A 26,087-nucleotide genomic window follows, 5' to 3' on the forward strand; every position below is an offset into this window, starting at 1 on the left:
CTCGTTTGTAGAAGGCCATCTTCTTCACTCTCTCCAAACACTTCCATGAGCCTCTGGCAAGCCCTAGAGCCCAGGCCTAGCATCCATAGAGAATGACGGTTTGCACTAGTGTAGTGTATAGAGATTGTATGACTAAATTTCTGATTTCTTCTCCATCTTCTGGGATATTAGCAGCCAATATTCCCCACTATCCCATCTATTTAGCCCCTTCTTTGTGCCACCCTATGGTTTATGTGGCCTCCTTCGCCTTGCGTGGGATCGTGCTTGCATCTATCTTTCCAAGCTTGTTGAGGGAAGCCATGTACTCGCACACCCCCACAAGAGGTATCATCCGTCTCTACAAGTAGGATGGGGTATGGAGTTTGGGTTTCAACCAGCCGCTCACCGATGAGAAAACGTTTTGCGGATGGTCTCTATCCTTTATCAATATGCCTTGGATAGTCCAGGGGCCCAAGTCGGGCAACTGTAGGGCACCACCATTTGTATGAGCATGAATAGAAACTTTCTCATTTCCTAGTCCCACAGATGTGCCTTCTTGCATTTGTTTTAGAAGCTGTAGCTGTATGATGCCTTCAACTCTCCAATGACTCTTGTTCCCACGCACTCATTCCACCTGTTGTTGTGCCTAAACTTACGTCCCAAATATTTGTATAAGGTGGTTGCTTCCAAGGCTGCCCCTTCAAATATGCAGGCCATTTGCTAGTTTTTTGTTCCGATTGTCGTGACTTTTATTGTGGTACTGTTGACTTGCATTCTTGAGTGTTTGCAAAATTTGTGCAATGTATCTAGGTGTGCATGTATATATATATATGTATGTACATGTACATGTACATACACACACACACACACACACACACACACATATATATATATATGTATATACACATGTACATGTACATACACACACACACACACACACACATATATATATATATGTATATACACATGTACATACACACACACACACATATATATATATGTACATATATACATATATATATGTATATATATGTATATATGTACATATATATATATGTGTGTGTGTGTGTATGTACATGTGTATATACATATATATATATATGTGTGTGTGTGTGTGTGTGTGTACATGTACATACATATGTATATGTATATGTATATGTACATGTACATACATATGTATATATGTATATATGTACATGTACATATATACATATACATACATATATATGTATGTATATGTACATGTACATATACATACATATACATATACATATAAATGTATGTATATGTATACATATGCATATACATACATATACATATTATATATATATATATATATGTACATATATGTACATATATGTACATACATACATGTATATATGTATGTATGTATGTATGTATGTATGTATGTATGTATGCAGGAATGCAAGTCATATAAACATCCATGGGAGGCCCCACGGGCCTATGGGACAAAAAGCAATATGTCAAAATGACCTACAGCATCTGGATAGACTAGGAAGTTGAGGAATGCACATGGCATCTCATCTCAAGGTTATTATAACACACATCTAAAATCAGGTCCTATCATAAAATGGCCTTCATTACATCAGTTCAAGACTGACGGTCTTTGGGTTTAGATTTGAAGTCTCTAATTAAAGCCAATCCATCTCGGTAGACTGTCCATTTCATACCCTTGTACCCTTCAACTTATTTGTTCTGTCCAAGAATCTTGACTCTTCCTACCCTCTTGAAATATACTTGTGCGTGTGTACCTGTCTGTGTGATACAGCTAATTCATTTTCATCCCAATCAACTTGTGGTATCTCCTTCTTGAGACATGTGAATTTTTCCACTTGTGTGAACCCCTCTTCATCATTGAGGCAGCTAATGCAATCCTCTGATAGCCCTCTAGTGTGTAGAGTTTTCATGTTACGTGCTATAGCTTCCTGCTCTTTGACTTCTGCGAAAGGTCTACTTTATTGAGTTTGTTGGAAGGCCATGACGGCCACCTCCTTCTTGGCTGAGCTGACTTGGGTGGAGATCATCTTTGTGACCGTACAAACAACTGCTGGCGCTGGTGGAGATGTGCTACACTTTTGTAATACTTCTGCAATGATTTCATTCTTGACATTATTCTCCATGTCCTTCACCTTTCTTCCCAGGGCTGCAAGCTGGAGCCTGAGCTCTCTAACTTCCTGATGTAGAAAACATATCTGTTCTTGTGGGTCTGAGCCAATCCTTTGCTTGCAGTGCAATGTATAGGGGCTGGGTGTTGCTGCGATATCAGAGTAGGAGGTTTACTAATAGGGGTTGTAACAAAGGTCTTCACCTTAGAACTCCTTCGGGAACTCCATGATGGCCTGTGCATGAATTGGAGGCCCCTTTGCTGAAGCTAACACCCCAGATTGAGTCAGGGACTCAGCTCAGCTTGGGGCTGGGTCGGCATGCCAACCTGACGCAGGAGATGGTGACTAGGACTAATGTGCAGTGGCTCCCCTTTGGTGGCGCTGCTCCCTACTAGCAGTGCTGCTGGCTGCTGTCACTACTACTTGTTGCTGGTGACAGACTACGAGGGGCTACTGGACGGGTGGAGAGAGAGAGCCGACGGGCAGAGAGAGAGAGAGAGAGAGAGAGAGAGAGAGAGATCCAAGAACACGCCCAGACTCATCCTCTGAAAACACAATAAAATATAACAGCCCACAATCTAGGTTCGCCCTTCATTGTGGGCTCTCATCCATTCTTATAATTCATCAATGAATAATCCGAATAGAGTTGGTGAGAGAGGGCATCCTTGCTTGACCTATGTCACTGCTTGTGATTACCTTCCCCTGGTTGTAGGGGCCATGAACTATGGTTGTGCTGGTTTGGCTAGCACCTTGTAGTATAGTATAAACGTGGCTTCTTTGAGTGCTTGGAGGACTTGCAACTTTTCTAGCCTTTTCCCACAGTTTTTTGCACGATACTGTGTCAAATGCCTTCCTAAAGTCCACAAAACATTAGTACATGGCTTTTTTCTTATTCTTGATCCTCTCTGTTACAGCCCTTACAGTGACCAAATGGTCAACCATTTGATGTTTGGACTGGAATCCTGCCTAGGATGGTGCCCTTACTCCTTGTTCCTCTCCCCACTCCCTGCTTTTCTGCTCGAGGATGGTGCCATACACTTTAGCCAGCGAACTACTAACCATGACGGTTCTGTAGATCGTTGCTATCTTGCTATCCACAATCCCCTACTCTGTAGATCAGCACTATCTTGTTGACTGGCCACCCTTTGAGGAGGCCCTCTTCCAGTGTTTTGTTTATTAGACTTTGTTTTGTTTTATCCCCTCCCAATCTAAGCATCTCCACAACTAAACCTTGTGGGTCTGGAGTGCTGTTTTTTGTGCTATGCCTCTCGTATAGTTCCCTAACAAATTAGATCATATCATCCCATGCCACTTTTCCATCCTAAGGTTTCATCCCATGTGACTTCTGGAAGGACTTTCTAGGATTTTTCTTGAGCTCTTCGAAGAGCTGAAGCTGTTTATTTTCTAGGAAGTCTCTTCTTTTTCCTGACTATTAGCCTGTAATCTCTTGCTAGAAAAGTGAAATCCAGCCAGAAGGTATCCCACAGCGGAAGACTGATAGATGAGCGGTGAGCCCAAGAATTACATGTAGAATTGTTTCAATACCGAATCAAACTTGTTAACGGTTCACAATCATAGATGTGTGTGTGCAAGCCAGAATAGACAGAGCATCCAAAGACAAATATATAAGCAACAGCTATATATTTCCGTCCGTCCACAAACTGGACACAATACAAAAGGAGATGTGGAGTCCCACCAAACTGTGGTCCTCTGACCTTACCAAAATGTCCTACTATCTGCCTAGCACCTCTAGATCTCTGAGCCCGTGTGCTCCTCTAAGCTTGTGTGGACTCTCTGTCCAGTGATCCCTTCCACTTTGCTGTCTGGAGCCAGCCTAGGTGGGCTGCCATGACCCATCCTATTTCTATGGTCCACCCACACGATTCACTCCTCATATGGGGGCTCACAGGTGGGGAGGTGAACAACATCTCTTGCTTTGGCCCCTTTCCCCTCTGTGTCTGCTGTTTTCAATGCCTTAGTTGTTTTGCACTCTTGATCGTACCATTGAGTGCAGGCCATACCTACAATCCTCTCCTTGCCCTTTGGAAAGAACTTATGAGTGTTTATTGCAGTAATTCTCTTAGACATTTGTCCACCTCTTGGCAGGTGCAAGGCCTCTGGCATCGAGAGATTGCTTTCTCTAATTCCTCCTCGTAAACATAGGCCCTTTTTTATAGTCCATCTTCGATCATGGCGGGGGAGGGGGTCGTGTATTTCTGATTTTCTGCAGTGGGTCTTGTCCCTTTGATCTCAAGGGAGAGGGCCCTATGGTCTAACTCCATAGTCACCCCATCGACCTTGAAGTATTTCAGTGTGTGTCTTGCATCTGGCTGATTACCATGTAGTCTATCACACTTGATCCCTAAGGGTTGTGCATGTGTGAGAGGTGCTCTTGCATATCTGTGAGTAGATCTTTCCCTATTTAAATGAGATCTCCTGTGTCTTCTGATGACCTCCTCCAACCCCTTCTTTCCTCACTGTCTTCTTCCATCAGCAGTGCGTTTTCCCTTCCACTGTTTTTGTGCCCTGCCTTGGCCTTGTTTGTGCATTAAAGCCCCTAATAGAGTATGCAGCTATATCCTCTCACAAATGCATGAAGGGGTCGTCTGACATGATGCTAATGTGTTTGTATATGGAAGATTGGGGGGAGTTAAATAGCATGCTACTATTCAGATATTACCCTCATTTGTTGTTATCTCCAACCACATGTATTGTTTATGTGGGTCTTCCTTGATGGAAGATTGGGGGGAGTAAAATAGCATGGATATTCCCCTCAGTTGTTGATATCTCCAACCACATGTACTATTATATGTGTGCATGCCCCATGTGTGATGCGTGGATGAGAAAAGCACCATGAATATAGTTAAGAAGAAGACATTTCAAAGCCAAAGGTATTTTTCTTCTCCTGCATATAAATGCTTTAATAACAATCCAAAACAAAATGCAACTACAAAAATCTTCCCTCCCCAATAACAACAGCCTCTTGTTTTGGAATTTGAAATATGTTGTAACATCTAATCTCGAAGTCTTTTCATAAGCAGTAAACTGGTGTGAGAAAATACCATAATGTTTCTTTGCAATCATCTCTAATGCTAGCTTTGAACGCTCACACAATTGATTAAGGCTCTCACCGCCACCCTGCGAACACGTTAAATTACAAAAATCCAATCATGTCCATTTCTATTAGATTGGCAGGCTACACAGATATGATGGGTTACTCTAATTTTGCCACATCCAATCAGGGGCTGGAACAAGCTTAGGGAAGAGAATATACATAACGTGAAAGAGACATTCAATTTTTATCCAATCCAAGCTTGAAACAGACTATTCATTAAATCAAGATGAGGTCCTTATACATTAAGCTTGAAGCACTTTGTATTCAAGGGTCTTGTATTGATTTGCCAAGGCCGACAGTAATAAAGATAAAAGTTAGCGTAAACTCTCAGCCTTCTACCATGCAACAATTATGAGTATGATGTAATGAATCTTATGCAATACGATCTATGTACCTTCATAAGATTGGAATATTGTTAGAGAATCTCAACACGAACCACTAGTTCAGAATGATAACTCTGATACCATGTTAGAGAATCCATGCAGCAGAAATATAATAAGTGTATGGTGTATGCAACACAAGACTCTCAAAGGAAGCATAGTTATCCACTTCTAACAATTTTGTGTGCACAAGAAACAACTCACAAGCACTTAGAAGTAAACGGAGTAGAACAGTCAAAATTTCTTTAGATTGCAGATAGCTCCCACATAGATCCGTCACCATGTAGCAGTGTGCTGCCCAGGATGCTATATGTGAGCACATGCTCCTTTATAGAACAAGATTTCCCCATAGGATCAACCAACAGGGGCCCAGATCTAGCTGACCAGGTCTGGAAAACCAATCCCCCCTCACACCAGACCTAATCCTTGCTTGCACCGACCTACTGCCGACCAGCCTTGATCTGTTGACCAGCTTTGATTTGTCGACCAAATGCAACCAATCTGTCACGGGGACGTGAATTTCAATGTGCAACTAAACGCATGGACATTTTGACTGTGACGGACTAGCCTAGAGGAAACGCCAACTTCCTAGAAGTCCCTAGTCCAATTCGAAGTGTACCCACTATGCATGCTAGGTCAAGGAAAGGCTAAGAGGGGTCTAATTATTGGGCCCAAGGAAAACCAATGTTTCATTGGTTAGGACGGTTAAGACTTTAATGTGGGGGGCAAACCAACTTAGAGCATTAATGAGAGGCCATGTGGCAATCCTCCATGCATGTTTCTTTCCCCCTTCACCCTTGTAGATGTTTTTGGAGGCAAAAACCATAGAGTACGGATTATCACGCCTCTATCTATCTCACGTCCTGCGTTTTGGGGTCTCCTTCTCTCTCTAGCTTGGCATGCATCCCAAGGCGCCTCCATGCTACTGTACGGCCTTCATAAACGCTTTACGGATCGCATAAGCTTGCTGTACGGACGGAATTCACGCTTCCCAAGGCTGCTCTCAAGCTTTACGGACGGTCCTTGAACGTATTTTGAGGTACCGGCTGCTTGTACGGCTGCTCCTGCACGTATTTCAAGGTTCTTTCTCTGCTGTTCGGTTCTCCTTCCTGCATTTCGAGGCTGCTCCTCTGCTGATCAGCAATTCACCGCTGCCCTGCGAGCATTCTACGCTGCCTTTCAGCTCCTCTCCTCTTCCTAGTTGCTGATTCTTGCTGCTGCTCTCTTACCCTGTGATTATGCTACCCCTGGAGGTGTTCCGCCTTTAAACAGAGCACTTGGGAGCTGGTTGAAGGCATCTGGAGCTGGTTCCGGTCTATTTGCTTCTGTTTTTTCGACTCCATTGCGATTGAGGGTCATCTCTGCTTGTTGGGATCCTAGAGAGAGGATAGGTGCGAGGGTAGAGCTCGTCCCTCTTCCAAGGACAACGGGTACAGTCGTTCTAACCCTCCTTTTGACTTCATTTGTCATTTTTGAGCTTGTTCTGTCTCTATTGCTTGTTCAAAGTTTCTCCCTTGGCCACTCAGGCTTGACAGACGCCCAGTCACAGAGGGTGTGCCTAGATTGGTGTTAGAGGAACAGTGTTAAGTTTTTCTTCCTGCTTTGACGTCACTTGTGCAGTTTGTTGTTTGAAGTTCTCTCTGGGCCCTTCAGATTGTGAAAAGAAACTCAATTACAGAGGGTGTGCCTGGGAAAGAGCCAGAGGAGTTTTTGTGTTGCATTTTTTATGCCTTGAGGCCATTTGAGCATTTGTTTGGACTTGTGGAATGCAATGCCACTCACAGTTGGACACAAATGGTGGAAATGCCTTAGCCTTGCTTGGCAGTTGGGTGCTAGTGTGCATTGGAATTGGATGCATGTTGTAGCCAATGATTGGCTTGGACAGTGGAAATTGGTAGTGAAACACAGTACAGAGCCCTTGTGGGATAGAATCTCTCTCATGTTTTTCTATGAACCTGAAAGTTGGTTGCTAGCAGTGTAACCAGAAAACGTGTTTCGCCCAGGAGAAATGTTTCGCCGAAACAGCTGAAACGCCAATGCATCGGGCGAAACACCCTGGTGCCAAACTTTCCCTTTTTTTGACTCTTTTGAGAGTGCTCAGTGTGTATCTAAGAGCTCTTTTCACAGAGAGAGAAAGAGAGAGAGAGAGAGAGAGAGAGAGAGAGAGAGAGAGAGAGAGAGAATCTGGAGATAATTATTTATGTTTGCTATATAATTTATAAAAACTACAAATTTTAAACCTGTTTCTAGGCGTTTTTCCTGGCAAAATCTAGAGTCGTTTCTTGTGACACTGGTTGCTAGGTCTAAGGCTGTGTGTCAACTTTGGACAGCAAGGTTTCAATGTATGGAATTCACTACCAGTTTGTACATGGAGGATCTCCTTCCGTATTCTAGTCAGCTAAACTATCCATCGCCGGGCAGCAAAGGATTGGCAAGGGTAATAACTTGGGTAGAGTTGTGTGGCTGAGGCTAGTTGTTGGAAACAGCTCCGGGTTGTGTGCAAACTTTCTGTGCCAAAGGGATTGTTGCTGGACAGTACCTAGTTTGTTTACATGGATTCCTAGAGCAGCTTGCCAGAGAATATCTGCTGATTTGGATGTCAGCTTGCCAGAGAATTTGTTTTGCTTATGGTTGCTAGTTTGGCCATGGATTATGCACTTGGATATGTGCTGGATTTTTGGATGTCTTGTGCTATGGAATTATGCATTGAGGCTGGATGCCTTTGTTTTTTTTGTTTTGCAAAGAAAGGAACCTCCTCTGGATCGCATCGGCCACCCACGAAGCCCAGCCCTCACCAAGTGCCGCCTCTGACTGCTGCCAAATCTCTGCCATAACTTGTTGAATCTCCCAACCTGCAAGAGGTCCTCTGGAATGCGGACCTCCTTGCAGACCACGCGGGGCTGCTCTAAGTGGAGTACTGCTGGAGAGAGGTCTGACATCGTGGTGCTTGCCAGAATCCCAGTAGAGCTGCCTCTGTGAAGTGCCCGGTCCCCATCATGTCTCCTCTGCCCGAAAGAGAAGAGGATGTCGCCAGCTATCCTGCTGAACTTTGTCTCTTGCCACGGGTCTCTTCCACTCATCATGAAGATGAATTGCTCCCAGGTGCTTTGCTCTGCTACTGGCATCTCAGAGAATGAGGCACCGCTCTACTTGTCCTCCCTAAACTCCAAGTTGTTTAAGTCTCCTCCAACAATCCAGGAGTCTACATCCGGAAGACTCTTTGTCGGCCTCCTCCAAAAGGCCGGACGGTGCTATCTGCACCCTGGGGCATACACGTTCAGGATCCCAATGCTAGAATCTCCCATCCTGTCCCCTGTTGTACCCAACCGGCCTGGAAGGAGTGATAGGAGAACTCAGCCCCTTGAATCTCCGTGTCCTGAAGCTCAAGGTGCGCGCTCTCAAACCTGCCACTGAGCCAATGGGATCCTGGGCCCTACACCCTGAGCCTCTCTCTGGAGGCAAGATCTCTCCGTAGTGCCCGCTTGCGCTCCTGAAGAGCCCTCCTCCATCTAAGGACATGGGCCTGTAACTCCTCACTGCTCCTCTGGATCGCATCGGCCACCCACGGAGCCCAACCCTCACCAAGTGCCGCCTCTGACTCCTGCCAAATCTCTGCCATAACTTGCTAAATCTCCCCATCCTATAGGAGGTCCTTTGGAATGCAGACCCCCTTTTGGGAAAGACCACGTGGGGCTGCTCTAAGTGGAGTACTGCTGGAGAGTGGTCTGACATCGTGGTGCAAAATCCCGGTAGAGCCACCTCTGTGCAGTGCCCAGTCCCCAATGTAGAAGCACTCTAGCCTCTCTAGCAGTCCATCGTGTCTCCTCTGCCCGAAAGAGAAGAGGGCGTTGCCAGCTATCTTGCTGAACTCTATCTCTCGCCACGGGTCTCTTCCACTCATCATGAAGATGAACTACTCCCAAGGTTCTTTGCTCTGCTACTAGCATCTCAGAGAATGAGGCACTGCTCTACTTTTCCTCCCTAAACTCCAGGTTGTTTAAGTCTCCTCCAACAATCCAGGAGTCTACATCCGGAAGACTCTCAGTCAGCCTCCTCCAAAAGGCCGGACGGTGCTATCTGCACGTTGGGGCATACACGTTCAGGATCCCAATCCTGGACTCTCCCATCCTGTCCCCTGCTCTACCCACCCGGCCCAGGAGGAGTGACAGGAGAACTCAGCCCGCTGAATCTCCGTGTCCTGAATCTCAAGGCGCGCGCTCTCAAACCTACCACTAAGCCAATGGGATCCTGGGTCCTGCTCCCTGAGCCTCTCTCTAGAGGCAAGGTCTCCCCACAGTGCCCGCTCGTGCTCCTGAAGAGCCCTCCTCCGTCTAAGGGCATGGGCCTGCAACTCCTCACTGCTCCTCTGGATCGCATCGGCCACCCACGAAGCCCAGCACTCACCAGGTGCCGCCTCTGACTGCTACCAAATCCCTGCCATAACCTGCTGAATCTCGCAACCTGTAGGAGGTCCTCTGGAATCTCCTTTTGGGGAAGACCATGCGGGGCTGCTCTAAGTGGAGTACTGCGGGAGAGTGGTCTGACATCGTGGTGCCTACCAGAATCTCGGTAGAGCTGCTTCTGTGAGACTGAGATGCACTGTCTGTGAGACTGAGATGCAGACCCCTCCGCTCCGTCGTACAACAGGGGACCACACCTCCGGGTCTCTCCCTGGGAGGAGGTGGTGTCGCCGTCTAATGTCTGATGTTGAGAACATATGCTCTTGAATCAAAAGGATGTCCATTGCCCGCCCAAACATTGCCCTCTGCAGCTCCTGTCAAGGGATCAGGTACTGCGGTTGACTACGAGCACAATCATGGAGCCTGTGCATGTTCCAACTCACTATGGTCCAACTCATGAGGACAGGGATGCAGAGAACAAGGCTCTCCTATGAGTGGGTACATGTTCCAGAAGAACTGCCTTATGTGACTTTGCCGAGGGTTTGGAGAGCGAGTCGTCCGTGTCTGTACCTTGGCATACTAGGGTGGACACCAGCTCAATGCCAATCTTCCGTGCCCACTTCATCATGAAGGAGACTTCCACCCTGAACAAATCCCCGCACACTTATGGAGTGGCCAGTACTATGCATGATCAATCTTTGTCTCAAGCGGCAATCTGATAACCCCTACCGCCAAACCACACATCGGCTTCTCCCGCATGAAGCACAGCTAAAAATTCACCTCAGCACGATGAGCATGCCAAAGGTCCAATCCCTAAGGCCCCATCCACCCATCCATCATGCGTGAAATCCGATCTCCCAGCATAGCATCAAACACCACTGGGGACCACTTCTCCAACCCTGTGAAGGCGAATTGGAATCTCCAAGCTGAGTGTGTCTGGGAAAACTACGCTAATCGAACCCCCTTTCTGGGACTGCAAGATCACAAGCGTTACCTCCAGGGGTAGAGGGTAAGAGTCTGGAATCTCAAGATAATTCCAAGGCCCAATCTCCAAAATTCCCGCAGTAAGGGACACCCAGGCTGGAAATTGGAAGCTGCTTATTAGGAGGACGAGCCCCTTCCCTCTGTCTCCCCCGTAGAATGAAGAGGGGACGGGATGCTACGACGAGAAAGCGGAAGGGGGCATTGTCTTACTCCTGCCCGCTTGCAAGGTCATCAAGGCAGGTCCTAGGGAGGGAGGGGAAGGGGGGGAAGATAAAGAACCTGCTAAGGAGGTGGAGGGGGGGGGCAGAGGGGGAGGGGGGAAGGCGGAGGGAGGGGGACGGATGGTGAGGATGACCATAGCAGGATCTAAAGGGGTCACCCATGTAGGCCATCTTCTCCTAGTTCTAGTGATGCCCTATAGGCCCTGGTATGTGCCTTGTAGGCATTGGTATAGGCACTTAGTTTATTGTGTGCCTTTTATGCAACATAGGACACTTAGTCCTACGTGACACCTAGGACACTTAGTCCTAGGTCTAGGTACAAGTACTATGTACTTTATGGTTTTGCTATCCCGCGCTCTGCAAATCATGTATATGCAACACTAGTAAGGATAGCATACTGCGGTCACTGCTATCGAGGAGCAGGAAGCCCTACCTGCTAAGAATAAAAAGAACAGGAAGTGGTAAACTGCGGTCATTGCCACATAGTGCATGCTTGTGATGGTCTTTATTGTAAGTTTGCATGTATGCCAAAGGTATCAGTTCACTTTCTGTGATATTCTTGTGGATATGTGTGGTTTGGATTGTGAACTTTTGTGGTATGTTCCTGATGTACCACGAATTGTGGGTCCTTTGGCCATAAGAGAAGTGGATAATGCATCTTGAGTAGTGCTTGTTTTTGCCCTTGGAACTTTTGCTACAAGTTTTGATGGAACCAATCAAAAAGCTGGATGCAAACGGGGACGTTTACAAGGTTTCAAGAGGAGGGTATGTCATGGGGACGTGAATTTCAATGTGCAAAACCCGGACATTTTGGCCGTGAGGGACTAGCCTAGAGGAAGCGCCAACTTCCTAGAAGTCCCTAGTCCAGTTTGAAGTGCACCCACTAGGCCCAAATGCTAGGTCAAGGCAAGGCTAAGTGGGGTCTAATTGTTGGGCCCAAGGAAAACCAACGTTTCATTGGTTGGGAGGGTTAGGACTAACCAACATGGAGCATTAATGAGAGACCATGTAGCAATCCTCAATGCATGCTTCTTTCCCCCTTCACCCTTCTAGACGCTTTTGGAGGCCAAAACCATAGAGTACAGATTATCACGCCTCTCTATCTATCTAACATCACGCGTTTTGGGGTCTCCTTCTCTCTCTAGCTTGGCACACATCCCAAGGCGTCTCCATGTTGTTGTACGGCCTTCATAAACGCTTTATGGATTGCATAAGCTTGCTGTACGGACAGAATTTACACTTCCCAAGGCTGCTCTCAAGCTGTACGGACAGTCCTTGCACGCATTTCAAGGTGCCAACTGCTTGTACGGGCTGCTCCTGTGCTTATTTCGAGGTTCTTTCTCTGCTGTACGGTTCTCCTTCCTACATTTCGAGGCTGCTCCTCTGCTGCTCAGCGCTTCACTGCTGCCCTCCTGCGAACATTCTACGCTGCTTTCAGCTCCTCTCCTCTTCCTAGTTGCCGATTCTTGCTACTGCTCTCTTACCTTGTGATTCTATTGCCCCCTAGAGGTGTTCCACTTTGAACACCTGGGAGCTGGTTGAAGGCATATGGAGCTGATTCGGGTCTATTTGCTGCTGTTTTTTCGACTCCATTGCGATTGAGGGTCATCTGTGCTTGCTAGGAGCCTAGAGAGAGGATAGGTGCAAGGGTAGAGCTCATCCCTCTTCCAAGGACAGCGATTGTGAAGAACCAGCTTTCTCAAGAATGCAAATGTGTGCAATGCATGTAGAATTTGAATGCCGATTCGCCCTCCAATGGGGAAGAGCGCCCTCGTGAGAGTACTTGTTTCTATTTTCGACCTACATGCAAGGTGGGAGAGAGATGGCGGATGAATGCAATGTGAATGAAGAATGCTATGTGAGATTCACAATGAAAGGGTGATACCCTTTCATTAATGTCCCTTGAGATCACTCAAGTTCCATCTTCCCATTTACACCTACCCTTAGCCTATGACCCATGTATGTACCATTCAATACACCTTAATGCACCCTTCCCTTCCTATTGCCCCTAGGACCTAGACACATGTGTGCACATTTTTATTAATAGAATAAGTGTCACATGTCCAAATTCGATGCCGTTTGAAGCAGTGGCTCTAGTTCAACTAGTCCTATCTACTGAGACGATCCACCGCCATAGCAAATCGGTCGGTGTCCATCATAAATACATATACCTGTTACACCATTGGCGTATAATAAATAATAATGTTTTAATGTCTACTAATCACGGATTAGTGATTTCTCTTGTCATGACAACGACTACGATCAATCTCACCCTCCTTTTGTCATTTTTGAGCTTGTTCTTGCTCTTTTGGTTGTTCGAAGTTTCTCCCTCGGCCACTCAAGGTTGATAGACAGCCAGCCACAGAGGGTGTGCCTAGATTGGTGTCAGAGGAACAGTGTTAAGTTTTTCTTCCAGCTTTGATGTCACTTGTGCAGTTTGTTGTTTATAGTTCTCTCTGGGCCCTTTGGGTTGTGAAAACACACTCAGTTACAAAGGGTGTGCCTATGAAGGAGCAAGAGGAGTTTTTGTGTTGCAAGACAAACAATCCTATGGAGATTCAAATTTAAAAAAGAATTAAGAAGTTGCTGATTTTACGAAGTGCATAAGAGACTACAAATTGGGATTCAAGAAAGTAATCCAAAACTGAGAAAGGACCCTCAAAGCAAGAGCCTACAAGTTGGGAGTGCTAAAACCATAAGTCTCCCACCAGTTAATGGGCTCTGCACAATTCTATTTCTTCTTCGCAGTGGCTTTGGAGAAGGTTGGTCCAAACCCATTATATTGTAAGTAATAAGCTCTTCATCTATATGCTCTCGAGTTTTCTCTTGGAATACTCTTGACATATATGAATGCCGAGCATCCACAAGCTGGCTATCCATCAATAGATCATGAGTTTTATGAAGTTGATCGAAAAGAGCAGCCGTGCCATGGATGGGGTGGCTCATAAACATCCAACTTTCTTGCACAATAGCCTTGATCTCAACCAATCTCATTACACAAGCATGTTATGTAAGTAGTAAGTACTAAGCAACAAAGTCTAACCTATCAATTTTAGTTTCAAATTAAGTATTATAGCTTTCGGATTACATCATTAGTAAATATAGTCACCTAGATGTAGAAAGGTGGTAAATTTGTCTAGCTCCATACATACTCTCAAATTAGGTATTGTAGCTTTCGGATTACATCATTAGTAAATATAGTCACCTAGATGTAGAAAGGTGGTACATTTGTCTAGCTCCATACATACCCTCTACGTCAAGTGGTATAAATGACGAAGGGTGCATCCGTCACAAGCAACATCACAATTAGTGGCCTCAAACCAATCATAATGGCCTCCATTTGCTGCCACAATGAGCTATCGAGGATAGAGACTTGCACATGAAGAGCATATGTGTTCCTACATTGATTAGGTACCACTATCTGGCACAAATCATGGTGCACAGCATACACCTGCTCCAAGACAAGGTGAATCGAGTCTTGGAGAGTCATGGGATCTTTGACTTTGAATACTTACATGCAACTGAGGTCAGTTGCAATCCAGGCAAGAGGGATGTTATGGAATTGTATTCCGATATTTCTTGGCTATGGATATTATTTTATCTTTAGCCAAGTATGACTATGGCAAAGTAATCCACAGCGGCAGGGGTCGATGCTTTGCATAGTTTAGTTAGGGATGCCTAACTAGCCTGTGATTTGCCATGCTAGATGGTCAGTATTGTGATTGATTCCATGTTAATACTGATGCCACTAGTGTTATTGGTGTTATGTTTGAATATTGAGATTGATTGATTCGGTGATTCGTTCTGTAATTGGCGGCTTGAGTACACGTGATGGAACTAATGACGAGGATTGGAATTAGTGTGCAAGTACCGATTGAGGTGTCGCGTGGTGCATAGCATATGGCCATGGGCCAATTTTGTATTTCATTGATATTGTAAAAATCTTGGTCAATATTTGTGATAGAAGGCATAAACCATTTTCAGATAAAGCAAGTCCAAAGTGCCTTTGTAAAAAGTGTGGGACGTGAATCATTTTGGATAAAGTGAGCCCAAACTGGCCTTGTAAAAGTAATCCCTTACTTTGGGAAAAAGGGATGCTTTTGCATATACTATTATTGGTTCTTTGTACTTTGATGAAATATTATAAATACTCTAGATGGGAAGCAAGAACCACCATCTAGAGGGGGCAGATTGAACCCCATTAGGCATCACTCTCTCTTTTCTCTCTCCCCTATTCCCATTGTTCATGTTTTTCTTTGTTCTTTCACTTATGGTTTTGTGGCTCATAAATTTGTGGTATGGTTAATCTTTCATTTTCATGACAAAAAGAGAAGAGAGAGAGAGAGAGAGAGAGAGAGAGAGAGAGAGAGAGTTTATTTGTGTTTTTTCATATATGAATGAAAGAAAGAATGACAAAATGGATAAATTAAAAAACTAAAGGAACCATTTACACTTATGTACCGCTTCCTACAATGATGCAATATTAGATTCCTTACTTAGAAAGCACATGCATACTGAATTTAACTCTTTTTCGAAACTAAAAGGAAAACAGACTGTTCAGCTCCCTGCTTTTTGTTTTCAGCTTATGTTCAATCACATTCTAAGCATGCCTAAGGCCAATACACCATAGATAAAAGACTTCATATCTAAGATTGTGAGTACTTTTTCATTATTCTTTTTGGATTATACCTCTTGTGTATTAACAAAGTGATCAAATTACTACATTGAGTGATAAAAGATTCCTTAGTTGTACAAAGGCGGGAAAATCTATGGATTGGGAAGAAATAACTCCATATTTTCCCAAATCATGAGGGGTAGGCTGGACTGCACCTACAAACTGATACAAACCCAAGGCTGGAGCTGCACCTAGGAACACTCCAAACCACGGTAAGAGACTCCACCTCAGTTTCGTCACAACTCCAGGGCTGGGAACTGCACACACAACTGTCCAAGATCTGCTGGAGACTGCACAAAAGACTGCCCCAAGAACTGCTAAAACAACTACAGAGAACTAGGGCTGAATGACCCTATATATAGGGGGTCAACCACCTGTTGATCTGGCCAACAAGGTCTGCTGACCTGGTCGACTGAGCCGACCAGGTCTGGTTGGCTGACCTGATCTGGTCTAGTCAGGTTCAACCTGACCTGGTCAGAAGGGCTGACCCTGGTCAGGTCCCAAACCAACCCCTAACTGGCCTTTGACTGGCCTCAAACCAGGTGCCTCAAAAGAGGCTCTAATTGTGGCCTCTAACCCTGGCATTGTGCCCTGTCTTAACCCCCATCTAAACTGCAGATATACACTGAGAAATGCTGCTCCCTCTTGGTAGACACACCCACATAGAAGCCCTCTTGCCCTCTCTACAGGGAGTGACTAACTCTAACAATATCCCCATACTAAAGACACAAATCCTGCATCCATACAAAGTTCAAACTTCTTTGTGCTTCTTTGTACTACATTGTATCCAAGCTCTAGACAAATCTTACTCCAATGCAAAATGTACGCTCCCCAAATCTTACTCCAATGCAAAATGTGCCCTGCCCTTATCTCCATTAAACTCTGTAAGGTTACCATAATCATCTGACCAAGATGGAGCAATAACTTGGATCATTCCAAAAGCACTGTATTACTTTTGGGGGATTGTCGCCATAAATTCTCTGGCCTTTGGCATTTGAATAGCAGCTGTCCAAATATGTAAAATCATTAAGAGCATTACTAATTCTTTTGAGCTCCTATGGTATGATTTCTGTTTTTATACTTACAGGAATCGGATCATTCATATTAGAGGAACAAAATGCTCGATAGGCCTCTGGCTGAAGGCGATGAGCTTCCTTTCTAGGAAGACCTTGAAGCTGACCCAGGTGCCTCTCACGTAGTGCGGCCATTAAGATTACCTGAAAGTCATTTTTGGCAAGAATCAAAACCTCAAAATTCCATCATTCACAAGTACTGTGTGAAACCTATGCTTTTAAACTTATCATTTCATACATATTCGCATTGACTTATGTGAAACAATATAACGCCCGATGTCCACAATAGTAGACAACGGTACAAATTTGTCCTACTCATGCCAAGAATTGAAAACATCCCACTACCATCAGCCTTTACAAACACAATTTCTAATACGTTTTCAAGAGGAAACCTTATAAATTCCTGGGCAAACATCACACTACCATCAACCTTTCAAACACAATTTGTAAAATATTTTCCAGGAGTGCTTACAAATTCCTTGACCTATCCATATGAAATATGGTGCTCACTCATCTCGTATACTATTCAGCAAGAATTGAGTTTTAATTTCTACTACATAGACAGTACAAAGATTTTGGAAAAATTAAGTCATTGAAAGAAATATCCCTAGTAGAAACCCGCATTTGAGGGTCTCACATGCACGCACCTGAAATATTTATACTATACTCATCCGCCCACAAGCTCAAAGAAAACTTCGCACCACAAAAAGTGTACATGTCATGTTCTACCACATAAAGGAGGATACCATTTAGCCAAAACCTTGGTTGCTCGTGTTGTGTAAGGCGTCCAATACAAAAGTGTCATAAATTCTCAACAAGAAGAACAGGTAGCTACATGACTAAAGAGCTCTCATATCAACAATCCCAGTATATGCAATCCAAAGGCGGACACTAAACTCTGGTTGGGACTTCTCTTCCTTGACATTCACGACAATCATTGGGATATCTAGGTTCCAAAGAGTTGTGACTACATTCAATTTGTGAAGGATCAATTCTATAGGGACTCATCTCCTCCTCAAATTTTAGCAAACGACGACTATCATACATACTACAAATGACATTATCTAGTCTAAAGGGGTTGGCCTCCACACAAAGAGTATGCCCAGTGTCCATTCCCTAAAAAGAAAACCCTATAAAGAAGCACACACTTCTCTATTGTCCCTCCTCCCTACTGGCTTTGATGAGACCTACACAAATGTGCCTCCAAACTCCTAAGGAGACTGTACTATAAAAGGAGCTTCTAGGGCACTTAGCGTGTAGTGAGGCCCATATGATCAACTTAGAGCTTCTAGGGCACTTCGCGCGTAGTGAGGTCCATATGATCAACTTGGCCAAAAGGGCTCTCCTTTGAATTTAAGGATCAATGATGCCCAGTCCCTCCTTAGACTGGAAAGAGTAGTCATCTTCCCGTTCGCATTTGCTTCGCAGTTTGCACACACAAAAACACTTTTCTCACAAACACTCACTTTAAAAAAGCACTCGTGGTTCACAGAAAGCGCACCACACTTTGGGTTTTGCACTTTTTAAGTACACTCCACAGTGCACGTAACTGGCCCTCGAAAATTCCATTTTTTTCATTTTTGACGTCTCTGCAATAGCTAACCTCATGGTGGTTGTGTGTGCCTCCACTGCTGCTCGGGGTTGTCACTATTACAGCTGCAACTTCCTTATGGAGCTGTAATATCTCTTGACTGAGGCTATGTATCAGGCTATCCTCTTGTGCACGGAGACGACGAACCTCCGTTACAAACTACTCACAAGACCCGGATGGGATTGGGTGTCCTAGAGTGACGAATATGGGTAGGGCATGAATGCGGGATGAGTGATGGGGAATAGGGACATAGAGGTAAATGACTGAGAGAGGTGGGAAGACATCTGGAATGTAGCTGAGGCAAGTCTGACTATAGAGGGGAATGGTGGTTGGCTGACGAGATAGGAAGGAGGCGTACTATGAGAGGCATAGAGGGATGCAGTTGCATAAGGGGTATGGTGACTAGGAGGGCACGTCAAGCCGTCAATGATACCAACATTGGTGTCAATGTCGATGTTGAAACTACTGTCAGTGACAATGATGGTGGTGATGATGATGATGATGCTGAAGTTGAGGTGAAGCTGAAACTGCTAAGGCTGAGGCTATGATGGTTAGTGAGGGAGTGCTCTATCTCTATGAGGAATGCAACTAAATATGCCAATTGGTTTGGGCACGTGAGGTTATGCGGTAAGAATCCAATACGGTTTGCCTCTTGCCCCTCTCCAAGCTGGTAAGCAAGCCCTCCACAAGCAAACTCAAAGTCTAGTACCTCCTCCTCTTGTCAAACCTGGAGGCATATCTTTACCAAGCCTACCCTCGATCTCAAAATGTAGCCAAAAGTCTCCGCTACAAACCAAAAGGGCCTTATGGGACATCCCTAAGGATTGATCAAGAGAGCAAGGAAAGCCTCACCAATGTAAGCCCCTATGAGCATCAAATGTGTATATCGTGCCACCTTCATAAAGTGTTGTGAGGCCTATACCTCAGTACTAAAAGGCTTGATCTCATCCCAATCCACCCTATCACCCTTCTCGAAGGATTGCAATAGGTTTAAGCTCCCAATGAACCCAATCAATGGCCTCTTGAAAAGTGAAGATTCTGTATAAGATGGCACAACCTTAAGAAAAACCTGTAGGCATGTTATGGATAAGATCAGGATAGACTCAAGACCTACTAAGATCTTGTACATCCTTGTGTTGGGATTACTGTGGTCAACTCCCCACCTATGAGTCCCAAAATGATGAGGACATGGGGGAGCTATACCAGCAGCATAGTTTGGGTCTGAGGCAAGCCACGTGGGCAGACCAGAGAGAGCAGACAGTCTGCCATGTAAGCAGCACACAAAGCTGCTGCAGTAAGTCCTATAGAGGACATCAAACTAGTACAAATTTGTACGGCTACAAGACTGGCAGTGCAGGTCCATTCACAGGCCTGTATCTGGTCTGCGACAGCAAAGACAGGTGGCTGGAGCTGGTACAAAGCTACAAAATGTGCAACAGATGACTGGAAAAGAAGGGGAGCCAGTAGGGAACTGACAAATGGTCATGCACGTCTGTAGGACAGAAGTAGACTGAACAGAACAAGGCAGCAGACTGCAGGATGCAGTCAGGCCTATGCAGAAAGTATGCATGCCTGCCATGTGGCGATCCAAGACGAAAAGAGTTGTTTGCAGGCCAGCAATCACAGACTGGGTCGGCCCAGTCTGTGGGTTTGGTCACATGTTCCCCACATTGGGTCAGGCAGACAAAGGTACGTCCAACCCTATAAAAGGGCCCCATTGGGGTGCTTGCTCATTCATTCAGGAACCTCATTATTTGCTGCAGTTCCAGAAGCAAGGAGGCCAGGGATCAAGGTCCTGTGAACCTTAGTTTTTGGCTGCAGACAGGAGCAGCAAGGTGGTTGAGGATCCGCACATATACAATGCCTCACCATTGGCTGCATTGCAAAGCAGCAAGGACGTCTAATGGATTGGTATCCCTTGGAGCACGCAGGCTGACAGATGTTTTGAAGGTACCAAGAGGAGTACAAGGCATTTCTTAGGCGCTACGAGTCACATCTAGGCAGTACCCTATCTGCTAGATGGTGGCACAATAAGCACACCTTTTGTATGAGGTTTTGTCCATCTTTGGAGCAATCTGCAATACATGCTTTGCTGGTCTATCCTACTCTGCATTGTTTAAGATCTGTGTCAACTTTATATTTACTCAGAGTATTTACAACTTCGTGACATCCCCTCAGCTTCTAAGCAGTTGACCTCAATTTGAAAAGCCTCTTTGTAAATATCCAAAGCTTATGGGTAGTCAAACAACATGTCTTCATCCATTCACTTCGCATTCAGTGCCGAATAATTCTTGAACTTGACAAGGTACATGTAAATTACCTTGCCTTGGGCACCCTTGCATACCATATAGTACACAATCTGCTAGAGAATCTCATCCACTTCTAGTAGATATTCCAATATGGGTTTTGTAGGCTCCAGCCCTTGATATCTCTTGAGAAAACTCACATGAAATGCATTATAAATCTTCAAATACTTTGGCAATTCCAATTTGTAGGCTACCTCATTGATTTCTTCTGTGACCCGGAAGGGGCCATAGTACTGGTAGATAGCTTGGCATACGCTTTCTCCTTGCCCTTAAGCTTGCGGAGCCTAGCTTTCTCAAACTTTAGAAGCACCCAATTCCCTCGCTTGAGGTCTAACTCTCTTCTGTGCTTATCTGCAGCTTCTTATGTTTCTCCTGAGATCTCTCTATTGCCATCCGCACATGGCTGAATGCTACAAGATTGGTGGCAAAATGACCTTTCAAATGGGGCTTTTCCTGTGGAGCTATGAACTGTATTATTGTATGCAAACTCCACTAGCGGAAGGTACTTTTCCCAATCTGATTTCTGATCAGCCACATAGCATTTCAAAGGTCTAACACAGTTGAATTCACTACCTCACTTTTATCATCAGTCTCGGGGTGGAAAGAAGAAGAAAAATTCAGGTTCATACACATACTGTCGAATGAAGCTCTCCAAAATAGGCTCGTCATTTTGGGAACTCGGTCAATAACAATGGACTTTGGCATACCATGGTGCTTAAAAACCAAGGCCATATGGTCTGCCTTAATGGTTTTGCAAACGGGAATAAAATGGGCCTGTTTGCTGAATTTGTCTATAATAGACAATATCCCATCATTCCCCGTCTTTGATCATGGCAAATCAAAGATAAAGTCCATTGCTATGCTGTCTCATCGTACCTGAGGCACAAGAGGAGGCATCAATAGGGTAGGTGCCTTCCGTCTATCATACTTAACTTTTTGACAAGGCATTCTGCAACAAACCTATGTATACCCTTGCACATGGCTGGCCAGTAAAAATATCTCTCCAATGCTTGAGTAGTAGCTGCAATACCTCTATATCCAGCATACGGGGATGCATGACATTCCTCCAAAATTTTATGTATTTATGGTAATACATAAGCAATCATCAGTCATTAGATACCCATCTTTCATGGAATATTGACTTGTAGACTGCCCCTCCTGCATTTGCTGCATTATTTCTTCAAAGTCTGGGTCACTGGCACATTGCTCTCTCATCTCTTCAAGATCCTTGTGATAAGCAATGGTAGCATTATTGACCTGGGGTCTTTGAGATAGGACATCTTCCACTCTATTCTGAGCTCCTGGTGTATGCACAATCTAAAAATGAAACATGGACAACAAATTTGCCCATTTCATGTGTTTCTATGAGAGCTTCGTTTGTGTTAAGAAATATCTCAGAATTTGATGATTAATTTTAATAGTTAAATGCGTTTATGGCATGTATTAAAGCTCGTAACTCTTTCTCATAGTATCCCATATTCCTTTCAGCACCTCGTAGTCTTCGGCTTTCATAAGCCACTTCATGACCATCCTAATGAAGAGCAGCCCAAACACACTCTCCACAAGCATCACAAGGTGTTGATACGTAGGATTGATGGCGCCTACAAATTTGCAGCCACGTGTGGGAGTTCCCCTTGACCACCAATTAGAATCGCGAGTCTTCCCCTCTGCTTTCTAGTGAATTAAAATTGCTCATTGCCGTCCAATTCGCCTAAGCTCAATTCACCTTGCGTGCAGTGAGACCTTGGGAGTGGAATATGACCCAGGTCCCCCACAGCAAAGCCCAATTCGAAAAGATCACTAGCACCAACACGCGCTCCATTATGGCAAATTATTCACACTAGCGTGAAGCAATGACGCATGAACATGTGTATTTTATTTTCCATCGTCTAGTGCAAGAAAACCCCTTGCAAAACAAATTGCCGTTCGTCAACTGGATCGCTCTTCTACTTGTGCCCTTTAGCTTTCTGCTACTGAACTTGCCTAATAGAAAAACGGATGCTTTCCCTTCACAATCGAATTCGCCAGTCGTTGCACAAAGATGCTTATAAGGTTGTGCAATGTTTAGCAGCTCTCTCCTCAAATATGATAATGGGTCGTGCTGCTTTTCCCTTCATTGATCTCAGCTTCTGCCACGCGTGAGAATGGTAAAGGCGAAATTCTACTTGCAATGAGTCTCTCTCATCGTCATGGTCTAGGATCGCCACTAGCTAAGAAGATAGTGAATCAATGCTCTGAAGATTGATACCAATGAAAACAAACAGCTTGCTAATATCATATCCAATAGCTCGCGCCATCGATTTTCACAGGGAAGTGGGGAGAGAGAGAGAGAGTACAGCAAGACACAGCACCACGGTCCACAACCAATCAGCTGGACCCCCCGAAAGTAGAGAGAGAGTCTATTAATGTCCAATGGATACCAACGGGTCTATGGGACAGCAAAAAACCCTCTAGTACATCTACTTTAGGGAGGGCACATGGCAGCTCCCAAGGAGTGTAAAACCGGCCTTCGATAAACAAAAGGGCAGTGATCTTCTTCTACTTAGTCATAAACTTCATAAATGGCCACAATGCAAGCTTCAGTCACTTCAATCACTTAGCAAAACTTAGAAACAAGCTTCAACAACAACAAAGGTGAGGCTAGATTCAACAACAACAAAGGTGGGAGGATCGTGGTAGTGTTGTAATGAAATCCATGGAAATACTTTCCCACCTTTCAGTTGGAACTGGAAGAGGCTGAAGAAGTCCTACTGGAAGTCGTCGGCTTGCTTTCATTTGTTGACAAGATAAGCAAGATGTAACCATTTTGATGACGTCGCTTTTCATCTGAGGCCAATAGTTTGTTGCACTGAGTAACCTATAAGCTTTGTTGATGCCTGGATGGGCAGCATAAGGAACTACATGATGCTCTTTTAACAAAAGACGTAGAACATCCTTGTCATGTGGTACACAGACGCGATCTTGATAATACAGAAGGTCATCCGTATAAGAATAGGATGAGAAAATCTTCTGTTCGGAAGTCGAAGGTTGATCTTTTGAAAGAATTTGTACTGCTGTGCCGAAGTCTTTATCATTGAAATACGTCCCTTTGAATGAATTCGGAACATCCACAGATAATGTAGAGATTACCATAGCTGATGCTAGAGTTAACCTGCTAAGAGCATCTGCAACTACATTGTGTAGTCCTGGAATGTAAATGGTCATGTGAAAGCTGGCCAGAGACTCAACCCAGCGTGCTTGTCGAGCGTTCATGACTGGCTGAGTAAAGATATACTTTAAAGAGTGATGGTCTGTCTTAACCACCGAGTCGGCTCCCATGAGATAATGTTTCCAAGAGCGATAAGCATGTACAATGGCAAGAAACTCCTTATCATAAACCGGGCATCGGGTTTGGATATCAGAATGCTTATGGCTGTCAAAAGCAATAACTCTGCCTTCTTGCATCAAAACTGCTCCTGTAGCGATGTCAGAAGTGTCGGTCATGACCTCAAATGGAAGGTTTGGGTCAGCAATAGCCATAACTGGTGTGGTAGTAAGTGCTTGCTTGAGTTGTTGGAAACTATACTCTGTTTCGGGAAGCCGTTGAAAAACTGCTGTTCAATAATTCGGACATAGGAGCTGCGATTTCGGAAAATTGATAGACCTTTGTATGGTAGAAGTTTGCCAATCCGAGAAAAGAGCGGACATCATGAACATTCTTAGGAGTAGGCCAGTTTCGGATTACCTCGACCTTCTTGGGATCCACAGAGATGCCTTGAGCTGAAATAACATGTCCCAAATATTCGAGTTGGGTCTTGAAGAACTCACTCTTCTCAATGTTGATGTAGAGAGAATTTGCGCGGAGAACTTCAAAAACTTGGTGAAGATGTTGTTTGTGCTCATGTAGGGATTTGCTGAAAACGAGGATGTCATCGAGGTAATCGATGACGAACTTATCGAGGAAAGGCCTGAAGATGTCGTTCATTAGTGTCATGAATGTGGCCGGGGCATTGTTTAACCCAAAAGGCATGACCAAACATTCATAGTGTCCATACTTTGTTCGAAAAGCTATCTTGTACTCATCGCCTTCTCGTATGCGAATTTGATGATAACCTGAACGAAGATCAATCTTTGAGAATTGTGTTGCGTGTAGAAGTTGATCGAAGAGATCATCGATGCGAGGCAATGGATACTTGTTTTTTGTAGTGAGCTTGTTGAGGGCTCGGTAGTCGATGCAGAGGCGCATTGACTTATTCTTTTTTTCCAGAAGTAGTACAGGAGATCCGAAAGGGCTGCGACTGGGCCGAATGTGACCTTTGTCAAGTAGTTCCGTGACCTGTCTTTGGATTTCTTCATTTTGAGTGTAAGAAACCCGATAAGGAGGTTTCGATAGTGGATTACTGCCGGGAATAAGTTCGATTGGGTGATCCACTGGTCGTCGAGGTGGTAACTGCTTTGGCAATTCCTGTGGAAAAATATCCAGGTAGGGCTGGAAAAAAGGTTGGTTGAGGTATTCAGAAGGATTTGTTGGTGTCTCCTCTACTGTCGTAACCAACAAAAGTGAAGTCTTTACTTGGCGTTTACGAACCCACTTCTTTACTTGTAGGGCAGAGGCAACTGGGGTTGAAGGAGAGTCCCTAGAACCAGTTAGCTCAATCAGTTTTCCAGGTGGACAAACTGGATAGTATGGCTGCGAAAACTAATTGATGGATCATAGTTGTAGAGCCACTGTTGTCCAAGTATGACATCGTACCGAGAAAGAGGCATGATGTCGAAGTTCAACTTGTCCGTATAATGTTGGATGCGAAAAGACAAGTTTTGATTTTGGTGTTGCACAAGAAGGTAGTTCCATTTGCGAGTTCAATCTGATAGTCCATGAGACTAGGACTGGTGGTCAACCGAAGTTTGTCGACCATAGAGCTAGCTAGGAAGTTATGAGAGCAGCCACTGTCGATGAGGATAGTGACCGTTGTTCCACGAATCGATCCTTGAACACAAAGTATTTGAGTGGCTAGGGAAGGTTCGGGGTTGCTGGCAAGGCTCAGGTGGATGGTATTTGCCATTCGAACAGCTTTGCCTTTCTTGTCTTGTGCTGGGGTAGCATCTTCTGTTTGGGAAGTGCTAGGTTCCATATTGGAATTTTGCTTTGGTCGCTTGGGACAATCAAACCATCTATGGTCGCCTGTACAGATGGTACAAAGTCCTTTTGTGCTGGAGTTGTTCTTCTTGTCAGTGGCCGCACCTTTATGTTGGGGATG

The 26,087-nt window shown here is 44.6% G+C and overlaps 1 protein-coding gene across 1 annotated transcript in view; it reads right to left on the reverse strand.

Moving 5' to 3' along the window:
* Positions 1-26,087, reverse strand: part of LOC147883708 (phosphoglycerate mutase-like protein 4) — a 54,142-nt gene that overhangs the window by 13,182 nt on the left and 14,873 nt on the right. The window contains exons 4-5 of the mRNA XM_087398452.1: positions 16,966-17,097; positions 5,168-5,243 (exon numbers count right to left, since the gene is read on the reverse strand). Of these exons, the coding sequence (XP_087254578.1) occupies positions 5,168-5,243; positions 16,966-17,097 (208 nt within the window). The remainder of the gene's footprint in view (positions 1-5,167; positions 5,244-16,965; positions 17,098-26,087) is intronic.

This window comes from Dipteris shenzhenensis, chromosome 27, assembly GCF_047967505.1.
Source record: "Dipteris shenzhenensis isolate YYH24624 ecotype China chromosome 27, Dip_SZ_1.0, whole genome shotgun sequence".
Taxonomy (NCBI): Eukaryota; Viridiplantae; Streptophyta; class Polypodiopsida; order Gleicheniales; family Dipteridaceae; genus Dipteris; species Dipteris shenzhenensis.